This window comes from Microtus oregoni, unplaced genomic scaffold, assembly GCF_018167655.1.
Source record: "Microtus oregoni isolate MIOR12 unplaced genomic scaffold, Mior012 000018F_ref0000195, whole genome shotgun sequence".
NCBI lineage: Eukaryota > Metazoa > Chordata > Mammalia > Rodentia > Cricetidae > Microtus > Microtus oregoni.
Window position 1 is genome coordinate 14,741,751 of NW_024543077.1, and position 13,750 is coordinate 14,755,500.

The following is a 13,750-nucleotide window of genomic DNA, read 5'->3' on the forward strand; positions in this document are numbered from 1 at the left end:
TGTGCCACCATTGTGATCAGATCTGGAATCTATAGAGAACATCTTTTCTAAAATAATATCACTATTATATGTTAGTATCAAAGTTAATCAGCCACAAAGCCTCTTAGTAAATTAACTGATTCATTTGACACCATCAGCTTACCAGCTCTTCTGTTTGACAAGGAACACTCTGAAGAACCAGAGAGCTTAACTCATTCATAGAACAAAAATAGTTTGTTTCTTAACGATACTCAACATTTCTTTTGAGATATCAAAATGGTTTTGGACTCTGTGCAAAAGCAGATGAAATAAGATGATGCTAACTATGAATCTCAGATGTTAATAGCAAAACAAAACGTTTTTATTGTAAATTAAGCTGTGTTACTGCTGAAAAGAAAACATTGTAAGTATGAAAGAAACACAACAGAGAACTGCAAAATTAGAAATGTTAGTTGAAAACTGAGGGTCACCCAAATTTTAAGTTGTGAGTCTACCACCCAAAAACAGTGCATGCAACTGCACACACCTCCTCCGGGAGCTGCAGCAACTGCAGCATTTATTGGCCCTAGGAGAGTAAAAACAAAATTACAGTTATGTCTTCTACTTCCTCAAATATGATAATGCATAGCTGTACACATTAAAATGCTGACATCACTGGTTATCACTGTGTTACCCACAGTCTTTTGCAAATTTTGTATGTATTAATGAGACCTTTTAACCTTAAAAATTCCAGCCCTGAACTTGAGTCAAACTAATCTGAGCCATCTTCCCCCAACACACACACACACACACACGAAAATGTAAGTTTTATTTCTAAGTTGATGAAAACAGAGAAACTCCAAGTATATAGATCCCAACTGTGCATTTAAAATCAAAGAGGGTGTGATAAACAGGAGTCAGAGTCCATGGTCAGAAACACAGATATTCACCACTCAACAAGCTTTAAAATCAAGATGTAAAAATTAGCTATTATAAAGTTAAATGTTCTTTGAATCCCCCTGAAGGAGATGTCAGATATCTGCTGGGTCTCTGGAGCTTGCAAGCTCACATAGCCTACACCTGCTCATGACCAGCACCAGATCAGAGTTGATAACATTTTCATCACCTGTCTCCTGTAGAAGGAGCAGCGGGCCGCTTCAAGCCACCAGGCTCACGGCCACCGGCTAGCTTTACCCAAAATAATTACATGAAAACTGTACTCATTTAAACACTGCCTGGCCCATTAGTTTCAGCCTCTTATTGGCTAATTCTCACATCTTGCTTTAACCCATATTTAGTAATCTGTGTAGCACCAGGAAAGATCTTAACCTGTGTCTGTCTCAGAGAGGAGAGGCATGGCGTCTGCCTCACTTCCCTTCTTCCCAGCATTCTGTTCTGTCTACTCCGCCTATCTAAGCTGCTGTCCTATCAAAGGCCAAGGCAGTTTCTTTACTTGACCAATGAAAGTAACACATAGATGAAGACCCACCTACGTCAGTCTCCTACTAAAAGAACTCTGTTGTATCCATTTCTAAAACACACAGCCTCATTACTTTCAGCTTTTGTCTTTTTGATAAGATGTTGGAGCATAAATAAATATCTTTTCCTGCTAAAAGTTAGTATCCATAAAAGGCAAAATAGAAAATGATTCCATAAAAATGGCTAATAACTCATTTGCTTTTAAAGTATATTTTCTTAAGATTTTTCAAGTTTGTATATAAAATATATAAATAATGGCACTTAAGAGGATTGTCTGTTGCATGAACATCTGAAGAAGAAAAATAGAAGAGGAACTATATGATACAAAGTCTCAGTACATACGCTGCTCCACTGGGCCTGCCATCTCTCTCATCGCCGCCTTCTGCCTGGACAGCAGCTCTCTCTCCTCCTGCACTTGCTGTTGCTCAGCTTCCAATTCCTGCAGTCTCTGGTTTGCATGTAACAATTGCTGCTCTAGATGATCTATCACATACGATTTTTCCTGAATTTCTCTTTCAAAAGCAAGTTTTTCATCTGAATATCCATCGATAATATCTATAAGACACAAAGCAGAGAATGGAATTGCTTCTAATTTAAATTTACGATCAGGTTTTGTTTTTTGAGATAGGGTCTCACTATTATATCCTATGCTAGCCTTGAACATTGTGATCCTCCTACCTCAGCCCTCTAAGTGTTGAGATTGCAGATGTGTGTGTCTAGGCCAAGCTAAGCATTAGGTATTAACAATAAAGACACCCTGTGAGCAAACTTTCTATCACTCCATCCTATTGAAAGCCTGCTGCTGAGCTTTACTGTCATTTTCAGTAATTGTTCTTGTTCACCGCACATAAACACGGAATCTATCTAAACTGTCTAGTACTTGCTATACTAAAGTACCACAACACACATATGCAGTTCAGTTTATCAAACAGACAGAAACAGACAGGCTCCTGGGAGCTTAAAATAGAGCTTGTGAATTGGATCACATTTTAAATATATTAGAGAAGGTTGATATAACAATTCTAAAAGGCCAAAACCCTCAATAGTCACAGAGACTAGAAGAGGGTTTTAGAGGTTAAAGTCTGTGACCACATTTAATAATGACCTTATACCGTACAAATAGAAAACCTTAGTTTCTCGTTTTTAAGGAATTACCTCAGACTCACCATCATCTACTTTTTAATCACATAACTTTTTAATGTTATCTATAATTCTATAGATTCTTTTTATAACGTGTGTGTGTGTGTGTGTGTGTGTGTGTGCATTCTTAAATTTTTTTAACTGCTTAGGGAAACTCAGAGGACAAACTACAGCCATTTTTCAAAGTTCACTTTAAGTTAGCCTGGGGGTTTACAAACGAGAATATGCATCCAAGTCTCTATTTTAGGACTGAAACATCTCCTGTCTCAGTGACCAGAGGCAAGGCACTTACTTTCGGCTCTATTCAGCTCCACAGCCAGCTGCTCTCTGGCGCTGGACTCATCCTGAAGTCGCTCCTGGAGTTCTTCTATGCATCTAAGTGACTCCTCTGCTTCCTGTTTTTGTCTAACCGTTTCACACACCAACTGGGTCTGTGTAACTTTCGCATGTTCAAGCTAAACCAGGAGGGCAAGAGAACACAAAGGAAGGTAAGTATTGGGAATTCAGTATTATTTCTTGTAAACAAGCAAAACAATAAAAAAGGATCCCAAATAAAGACATTAAATTACAGTTAAACACTTGCAGCACATGTTAACAGCAGGTAGGATAAGTCAAGGCAAATACATATGTTTGCTGTATGCCACGTTCTGTAAGGGATCTAGGCCAGTTTCACGGAGCTATGAAATATGCATCTGAATCTGACTTTAGATCAGTGGACACACATTGTCATACAACAGGGATAGAGCTACTGAGGCAAAGCTCTCTGTATTCCTACAGACTTCTACTTCAACATCTGACTGTTAACATCTTCAGTACTGACTGTATACTAACACATGGCATCAAAAACAAAATCACAGGACAGCAATAAATAAAATTGTAACACGTGCGTATTAAATAGAAGCATCATACTTCTGGAAAGAATTTGTAAAAACGTTAAAGCATCTGAAGATATTCAGCTTATTGAAAAACCTTGGACGACAGAAACATTAAAAATCTAGTGCCCTTCAAGTGCTAAGAGCATAAAGACTCATGGGTGGCAGAGATGGCAGAAGGGACTGGAGCCACAGATTTGAAGCAGTAGGTAAATGGTCACTGTTACTGGGTCAGTGGTGTGAACTCCCAAAAAAGGCAGTGACCCTGCTTATGTCATCTGGCCTCTGAAGGGCTGTCCTCATTACCTGTCTTCATCAGTACCAATCTGAAGCTTTCAAAAACAAGTAGCTGCATGTGTCTACAGTAGAGAAACAGCAAGTCTTGGGGATCTTTGAATTTACATGTACTCTGTGAAACTCAAAGATATAACTACTAAGTTCTAAATTTAAAATATAACCAAATATAGTGGTTTCTAGCTTAGATAGAAGTAATGTATCACAAAACACATTAATATTAAAATAACTATATAATTCTAAAGATAATAAACAACCAATATATTAAAACAATGACATATTTAATTATATTAATAATGCATTTATATATAATACTTAATATTATTTTTGTGCTTCACATCTGAGTACTATTTATGGAAAGACATAGACTATAGTGTCACTAAAGCTTACGATCACTTTAAAATTAATGGTTCTCAACCTTCCAATGCTGCCACCCTTTAGTACAGTTCCTTATGTTGCAGTGCCCCCCAATCCTAAAGTTATTTTCATTGCTACTTCATAACTGTAATTTTGTTGTTATGAATTATAATATAAATCTGGTTTTCAATGGTCTTAGGCAACCCCTATGAAAGGGTCATTTGATCCCCAAAGGGGTTGAGATCCACAGGTTGAGAACCACTGTTCTAAGTAAATGTCCAAAGAGCCACATGTAATTATTCTTGTTTTAATAAGACACTTAAAATATCACTTAAAACATTATTTCAATGAGAATTCATATGAAATGGAAAATATCACCAAAAAGGATAAAATTTTTATGTAAACACATTTAATTGGGAAAAGGATTTATTCTTTTAAAATGCAAAATACATTTACTTAGATTGTAAAGAAACATGACCAGAAAGTATGAACTCATCCGTACACAAATACCTTTTTAAAGTTAGCTGCAACAGCTATTTCCAAAAGTATCCATCACTTCTGCATATGCACATGTAAATCTCTCCCTGAAACTAACTGTCACCTAATAAAAGTTGGAACTCTCTAAGAGTTCAGATTGTAACCAAAACAGGTGCATTTCTTTCCACATTTCAGATTTATTACAAAAATTCAATAGAGGATTTAAACAAAATAAAATCCTGCTTTACATGAATGAACTGCCAAACCCTTGCTTTTATCTCTCATTTCACAAGATTTAAGCTAGTTAGCATAACAGTATACTCAGAAATTTACAACAAGAACAAGAAAAAGCAAAACAAAAACTTTGAAGCAATAAAACAAAATAAAGCTATGAAACAAATTAGGATAACACACTGGGTTCATACTTTACTGGAATAAAAGATCCTCTTCAAATTTTCATCTCAATAATTAAGACTTGAATTTCTTCCCCACAGGTAGAGCATGACTGATCCCTACCATGGGGAACAACATGCAATACATATAAAAAATAAAATGAAATTCAGAGTTTTAACTTTTCAGCAAACAGTGTTAAACCATGCGTAAAGCATTTGTAAATATTCTGTCACTTTAAAAATTGTGAGGCAGCAAAACTATTCTTAAAATCATCTGGCACAGTAAATATTAGCTACGACTTATAAAGCCATGCAAGTCATAAAAATGCTAAGTAGCCCATAGAGAATGTTCACAACATATTTAAAGATGCTATGAACCAGAAGTCCTGAACAGGCAGGCATTTTTACACTGAGCATTTGATCTTAGGAGTGTTCACAAAATATACTTCATGTTAAAAGCTAAAAAGATTATTTCTCTATGAAATTAAAAAGCTGCCGGGCGATGGTGGCGCACGCCTTTAATCCCAGCACTCGGGAGGCAGAGGCAGGCGGATCTCTGTGAGTTCTAGACCAGCCTGGTCTACAGAGCTAGTTCCAGGACAGGCTCCAAAGCCACAGAGAAACCCTGTCTCAAAAAAAATAAAAAAAAAATAAAAAATAAAAAAAAAATGAAATTAAAAAGCTTATTAAAACAGAAAACAAGTCCCTGCGGTCGTAAAAAGCATTCAGAATACAAGTTCCCTTTACTATGTCTATAGCTATGGCCAATAGGGCTATCACATCCCCAAGTGGCACAGCAATTCCCTAGGCAATCTTAGGCAGCATAAAACCCATTTTCTCACAGACATTCACTGATTTTTTTTTTCTTCTTATTTTGGACCAGTATTACAAACACACACTGTTAAGGACTGGAAAGCTCTTTTTAAATAGCTTGACTGGTACTGAAGAAATGTAGCATTTAGCTTATTGTACTATCTTAAGTCAAAAGCAGTGAAGTTGTGGTCTGAGGAACAAATTTAGCACTTCTGCCCACCTCAGGTGTGTGAGCAGTAATACCCAATGATAGTCAAGCTACGGTCTGGTCCAGTCACCCTCTATAAAGACAGTGACATTTTCAACTCATTACAGTGCACTACATTGTTAAAGTACTACTGAATACTTACTGAATAAGGAGGGGTGGGCAATGAAATTTTAGAAATAAGTTTTAATATGTGTCCATTTCTTTTGTGAATAAAATGAAAAATAGAAATGTTGATAATAACTGAGTTCTTTTCATCCAAATGTTCAGACAGAGGATAAGGATACGGCAAAGGCACACGAGATTCAACTTCATAAAAGTCTACCTCCTGTTCTTCCAATGAGGAGCCACTGAGCTGGACAGTGGTCAAATAGGTCCTGGAAGAATCCATTCTATATGAGGTGCCGAGCTTCTTCTGCTCCATCAGTTTTCTTTATACTTACTACATTAAAGTTCCTTTGAATTTATCAAGACATTCTATACTAGTACAAAATTTTCTTTAGTATTTACAAGTAAATTATAATTCATAGAAATACAACAAAAAGCTGATACAAAAGTTTAGCTTAAAACAAAAAAACCATCCCACAAAATCCATCAAGTCAAAAACCAAAATAGAAGAAAACCCCCACAACCCAATAATAAATGCAACAAACAAAAAATATAGTTCCAACTAGAATAATTAAATCCTCAACAAATGAAAAGAATAAAACAAGGATCTAATTAGCCAAGCAATAGAACTGCTCTCAGTATCCAATGTGTCTAAGGCAATAAGCAGGTCTTCCAACAAGATCTTGCAGGCGAGGTCAGCTTGTAAATCTTCATGGTAGCACTTGAGAAATGCTGCTGACTTTCTCTAGCTCTTCAAGCCTCACAATTCAAAAAGAAAAGCTCCTCTCAACTGAGCTATTCAAATAACCCCATGCTGAGCCAAAGGAGGAACAGGCTAGCGCAGAGGGTGTGGTTAAAGTCTGTCCCTACAGGTACCTGGACAGGTAGGATGTGAGTAAGGACTCCAACACAAAAGCCTGCCTAACAGGATCCAAGTCCCACTTTAGAGCTTTGAAAAGAGTATTTAAACAAGTTTATAATGCTTTGGAGATAAGCTAGTGTTTTCCGTCCCCACTAGAATGCTGCTTTAAGAATATAAAATAGAACGTATGATTGTGTTCACATTTCTAATTCAAGCACATCAAAAATCATCAGTTCTGAAAAACTGAATTAGAACCTGTGCTATATCTCCTTAGAAACAAGACATTTAAGAAGCCACTGGCTTATACATGTTTTGGCTACAACCCATTTTCAGTTTCTAGAGTGCATGTCAAGGACAATTTCCTTTGAAAGCTGTATTACATATATTAGTTAGCAGTCACATTGCCGACAGCAGCCCCCGGGGCCTGACTAGAAGCCCATGTTGGTCGTGATCAACAGCCGTCTCCGCAGCCGCAGAAACTGAGGCAACTGTGAGACAGTCACTCAAAATTTTAAAAGATAAATAACCTACTTAAAAATAATCCTGACAGGGGCTGGAGAGATGGCTCAGTGGTTAAGAGCATTGCCTGTTCTTCCAAAGGTCCTGAGTTCAATTCCCAGCAACCACATGGTGGCTCACAACCATCTGTAAAGAGGTCTGCTGCCCTCTTCTGGCCTGCAGACATGCACACAGACAGAATATTGTATGCATAATAAATAAATATTTAAAAAAAAAATAATCCTGACAAAAGATTCTCAACAATGAAAGTTGCTGTAAGTAACAGACATTCATTTTGATGCTTGTTTTTTTTATTCTGTAACTAAATATGCGAAACCCACAAAAAAACTATATCTAAATGGAAAAATGTACACTAAAGAAAGAGGTAATACCATAAAAACTGATTTCACAGTCACTCTCATTTCATAGTCTGTGCTGGTATTCAAATCTTCAGGGCAAGAAAAACAAAATCAGAAGACCATGACCACCACCCCCACACACAGGAGAGAGACAGAGAGAGAGAGAGAGGGAGGGAGGGAGGGAGGGAGGGAGGGAGAGAGAGGGGGAGGGAGGGAGGGAGGGAGGGAGGGAGAGGGGGAGGGAGGGAGGGAGGGAGGGAGGAGGAGAGGGAGAGGGAGAGGGAGAGGGAGAGGGAGAGGGAGAGAGAGAGAGAGAGAGAGAGAGAGAGAGAGAGAGAGAGACTCTTCATAGAAAGTCCAGGACCTATCTGGTTGGGAGCAGTGAAGCAGAGAGGTGTCTACATGCAGGAGTTCTTGCTGGCTACAGATGCTTATGCCCTCCAGTTGCTGGACGTGTCTTCTCATCTATATAAGATGGAGGAATAACGCTATGACTGCTGCAGTGAAATGTAATTTCTCTCTCTCTCTCTCTGTGCGTCTGTGTGTAGGTGGAAGCCCAAGGCAGAAGTCAGGAATCATCTGAATTACTCTTCCATCCTTGTTGAAGCAGGGTTCCTCTATCAGACCAAGTTTGCCAATGTGGCTTGCCTTGCTACATTGTGTGCTCTGGGGTCCCCTGTCTGCTGGGACTGGAATTACAGATGAGTCACCAGACCTAACTTGCACTTTGTGAGTTCTGGGGATCAACTCAGACCTTTGTACTTGTGTGCAGGTGCTGTAACCAGGGAGCCACCTTCTTGGCCCTGCATTTAATTTACTCTTAAAAGATTTTGAAACCAGAGGACAACTTGGAGTCCACTGTTCTCTGCCTTACTACTCGAGATGGTCTCTACTGAACTTGGCTAGGAGGACTAAGTAATCCTCCTGTCTCCAGTCTCTCTCCAGAACAGGGATTATAGAAGAATGGGGCCACGCCTGGATGTTTACATAGTCACTGGTGGTTCAAGCTCAGGTTCTTGTGATTGGGCCAGCGCCCACTTGCAGACTAGGCTATAGCTTGTAGATATTTCTCCAGCACCATGCCATGCCTTCTGCCATCCTCCCCACCACGAAGACAAAAGACTCTGAAAATGTAAGCTAGCACCCAATCAAATACTTTCTTTTGTGAGAGTTGTCTTAGTCACAGTGTCTCTTCACAGCAAATGAACAGTGACTAAGACAATAACAGTGCAGTAACTGATGATAAACTTTATTAATCCATGTCCATGAAGAAGACCCTCAATTAAAATAGTCCAAAATATGTTTTATTGTTTTTGCCCATTTACAGAAGCAGGCACACCTTGCTTATATTTATATAAAATGAAAGTCTATAAAAAGCATTCCTTTATAACCAGGAACAGAGATTAAAGTAAGAAACTAAACACACTAGGGGCTGGAGAGATGGCTTCATGGTTAGGAGCAGCTATTATTCTTGCAGAGAACTGGGATGTGATTCCCAGCACTAACATGGCAGTTCATAACCATATGTAAACCCAGTTACCCTGAGACCCTCTTCAAGCCTCTATGGGCATCAGGGAGTGTGTAGTATACATGCATAAAGGCAAAACACCCATATACATCAAACAAAACACTAATAAAGAAACAACACATAGATATATGTATGCACACACACTAAGGTAATTAGTAGGAGGTTTCTCAGAAAATTGGGAACACAATCTTCCTCAAGACCCAGCAATATCACTCTTGGGCATCTATCCAAAGGATGAATACTGAAATTACAAGGATATTTGCTCAGCTATGTTTATAGCAGCATTATTTATAACAGTCAGAACCTGGAGACAACTTTGATACCCCTCAACTGAAGAATGGATAAAGAAAATGTGGCACATTTACAGAAACAATGACATCTTGAAATTTTCAGGCAAACAGACAGAACTGGAAAAACTCATACTGTGTGAAGTAACCCAGATCCAGAAAGACAAACATGATATGTTCTCACTCATACGTGTATATTAGACGAAAAGCAAAGGATAACCAGCCTGTAGTCCACAATCCCAGAGAAGCCAGGAAACAAGGAGCGCCCTAAGAGAGACATACATGAATCCCCTGGAAAGGTGAAATAGACAAGATCTCCTGAGTAAATTGGGAGCCTAGGGGGTGGGAGGAGGATGGAAGAAGAGTGAGGAGGGGAGAAAGGGAGAAAGAGAACGTGAGGGATCTGGAAGGTAGAGTTGAGGGAAAGAAATCTGGCATCAGGGAAATTCCCAGGAATCCACAAAGATGACTACAGCTAAGAATCTAAGCAATAGTGGAGAGGATGCCAAAATTGCCCTTACCCCTGCAATCAGATTGATGACTAGCTTAACTGTCACAAAAGAAACTTCATCCAGTAACTGATAAAAGCAGAAACAGAGATCCACACTAAGCACTGAGCTGAGCTCCTGGAGTCCAGTCGAACAGAGGAAGAAGCAATAATATGAGCAAAGGGGTCAAGACCATGATGGGGAAACCCACAGAAACAGCTGACTTAAGCAAGTGGGAGCTCAATGACTCCACACTGACAGTTGGAGAACCTGCATATGACCGAAATAGGCACTTTGAATGTGGGTGACAGTTGTGTGGCTTGGATAGTCTGTGGGGCCACTGGCAGTGGAACCAGTATTTATTCCTAGTGCATAAACTGGCATTTTGAAGCCTATTTCCTATGGAGGGATACCTTGCAAAATCTAGGTTAAGGGGGGGCTTGGTCCTGCCTCAAAGTGATGTGTCAGACTTTGTTGACTCACCAAGTTCTAGAAGATCTAGACTTAATTAACATTTGCTATTAATTTTTAGTATAGAGCTGATTATTGTCCCCAATAAAACAACCTTAGATATAAACATACATTTATGAAATTACCATTACATGGATGACATTTTTGCTATCTGATTCAAATGTAGATACTTTAGAAGGAATGTTTGAAGAAGTAAAGAAAGTTTTGTCTAAATGGAGATTACGAATTGACCCTGAAAACAAAACAAAACAACCCAAAAAAACAAAGAGGAGATTCTGTCAACTACCTAGGTTATAAAATAGGCTTACAGAAAATTAGCACACACAAGGCACAAATTAGAAGAGACCAATTGAAAGTTTCTTAATGACTTTCACAGATTGTTTGGTGACATTTTCAGTCTAGAGCAGATGCTGGGATAACACCTCATCTAATAATTCATTTAAACAAAACCTTAGATGGTGACAAAGACTTAAATAGTCCCATAGAATTAACAGCTGAAGTTGAGAAAGAATTAACTATGGTTGAAATTACAGGAGGCACAAGTGGATAGGGTGAACCCAAATCTTGATTGCATTCTAGTCATACTGCCTTCCAGAATTTCCTCTATAAGAATTTTAAAGTGGAGGAAAGATATTATCTTAGCATTTAAATTTTTTTTACCACATAAACCAAGTAAAAAATTAAAAACTTATGTGGAAAAGGTCTCTGAATAATTATAAAAGGAAAACTGAGACTTCGTCAACTAGCAGGAATAGACCCTACAGAAATTATAGTGCCTTTTATTACTGATGAAATTAAAAATTACGGGAAGACAATGAACCCTGGCAAAGAGCTTGTGATAATTTCTTAGGAGAAATTAATAGCAATTATCACAAAGGTAAGAGAATTAATCTTATAAAGAAAACTACTTGGACTCTTTCCTCAATTGTATGTGACACACCAATGACTGGAGCCTGTAGATTTTAAACTGATGCCAACAAGTCAGGAAAGGCAGGTTACAAATCAGAAGATTTAAGTAAGGTGGAACAAAGCTCTTATAATTCTGTCCAAAAGGCAGAGCTTTATGCTATTCTCATGGTACTAAGAGTTTTTTTCCATTACACTTCTTTTAAATAGGATTTTATTTTTATTACATTACTTATAGCAAATTACATTTCACAGTTCCTTCTTTCTTCCCTTCAGCTGCTCCTATGTTTTCTCCCTCCTTCCTTCTGTTTCCCTCACTCTCAAATTGAGAGTATTTTCATCTATCTATCTATCTATCTATCTATCCATCCAAGAGACTAAGAAGAAAGATAATTATGTTCAATTGAAACTAATTGCAATTTGGTTGCCTGTAAGCAAGAACTCCTTCAGCCAATTGAGGTATTCAAAGTATGAAAGTGAGTGGTGATTGGAACATTAACTACTTAGACTTCTTCTGAAAATAAACTTGTATGCTTTATGTTATAAATATCTGAAGCACCATGAGCATAACTTCCTATTTAGGAAGCAAATGCCTTTATTAATTTAATAATAATGAAAACAAAGTTGATTTATGCAATATTTAAAGCTGGGCAATCATCATTAGGAAACTTAGAAGCCAACTGAAAATGGATCAAAACACAAATATAAAAACAGCCTTGGCATGTTGTATTTATGTATGTGTAGATAGGTACTAAGGGATTTTAAAGAACCTCTCCATATTGTTACTGATTCTCAATATACAGAAATTGTCTTGCATATTGAAACCACTGAATTTATACCAGATGATGCAGAATTAACTTCATTAGTCATTCAGGTTCAAGATACAACTAGGAATAGGCTTTGCCCATATACATAACACACATCCAATCCCATACGGTCTGCCAGGCCCTCAAGTACAAGGTAACGCTGAAATTGATCGATTATTGATTGGAAATTTGCTGAAGGCCTCAGAATTTCGTAAAAAAATCATGTTAACAGTAAAGGTTTAAAGAAAGTTTTCTATTACATGGAAACAAGCTAAGGAGATTATAAAGAGATGTCCTACTTGCTCTTTTTATAACCAAATACTGCTACCAGCAGGGAGTAACCCAAAGGGTACTCAAAGGAATAAAATCTGGCAGATGGATGTGTTCCACTTTACAGAACTTGAAAATTTAAAATATGTACACCACACTATTGACACTTATTCAGGTTTTCAATGGGCAACTGCCTTGAGCTCGGAAAAGGCTGATTGTGTAATCATGCATTTATTAGAAGTTATGGCCATCACAGGTATATCTGCATGAATAAAGACAGATAATGGTCCAGTATATGTCTCTAGAAAATGAAAGTTTTTTGCTTATTATAATACAAAGCATATTACAGGTATACCAAACAATCCTACGGGTCAGGCAGTTATAGAAAGATACAATTGAACTATAAAGATATGTTAAACAAACAGAAAGGGATGGAAAATACCCCTAAAATAGGTTGCATAATGTTTGATTAACCTTGAATTTTCTTAATGCTAAAGGCAACAGAGAGACATTGGATAATAGAAAAAAACCTTCTGAATTAAATCAGCTGGTGTATTTCAAGGACATGTTGACCTCAGAATGGAAACCAGGAGATGTGAGACACTGGGGAAGGGGTTTCACTGTTTCCACAAGAAAAGCTATGATACACCAAAATTAATAAAGATTCAATTTGAAAAGAAGAAACCTCTTAAGAGAAATAATAGCTCATCCACAGAAGTGACAATCATACAGGTGGTAAGAAAACATCATAAGGCTTGCGGCAAGGTTCTGGTCTTGTCTTTGCAGGAAAATTCTTCAAAAAGTCAAGAGACCCTGGGCATTTAGATGCCTAAGAAGAAAAGGTAACTATCCAGAAAGGATCACTGAGCAAAGATAATTATGATTTATGAGGACAGGTCATCTACAGGACAAAAAATCTCTGAACATTTTACACACACACACACACACACGTACTACCCAGTGGAATAATAGTCATAACTGACTTAAATATCAAAGCTGGCTTTGGAGTTAGACAATGGCTATCCTTCTCTAAATCTAAGCATTAAAAAAAAAAATTCAGAGTTTCTGTCTCATGTTAGGAGCCATCTGGTATGGAACAGAAAGAACCTATTTTTGTCTATATCATACCTTTTGTTGAATATATGTCTACATGAATAATGTTTACATTTCCACAATGAAC

At 37.7% G+C, this 13,750-nt stretch overlaps 1 protein-coding gene across 12 annotated transcripts in view; it reads right to left on the reverse strand.

Moving 5' to 3' along the window:
- Positions 1–13,750, reverse strand: part of LOC121458752 (A-kinase anchor protein 9-like) — a 136,942-nt gene that overhangs the window by 46,264 nt on the left and 76,928 nt on the right. For 11 of the 12 annotated variants that reach the window (XM_041668098.1, XM_041668096.1, XM_041668095.1 and 8 more), the window contains 3 exons: positions 2,870–3,032; positions 1,780–1,992; positions 506–544 (listed from right to left, as the gene is read on the reverse strand). In XM_041668098.1, coding sequence (XP_041524032.1) covers positions 506–544; positions 1,780–1,992; positions 2,870–3,032 — 415 coding nt within the window. The remainder of the gene's footprint in view (positions 1–505; positions 545–1,779; positions 1,993–2,869; positions 3,033–13,750) is intronic. The other variant, XM_041668092.1, reaches the window with a different exon arrangement.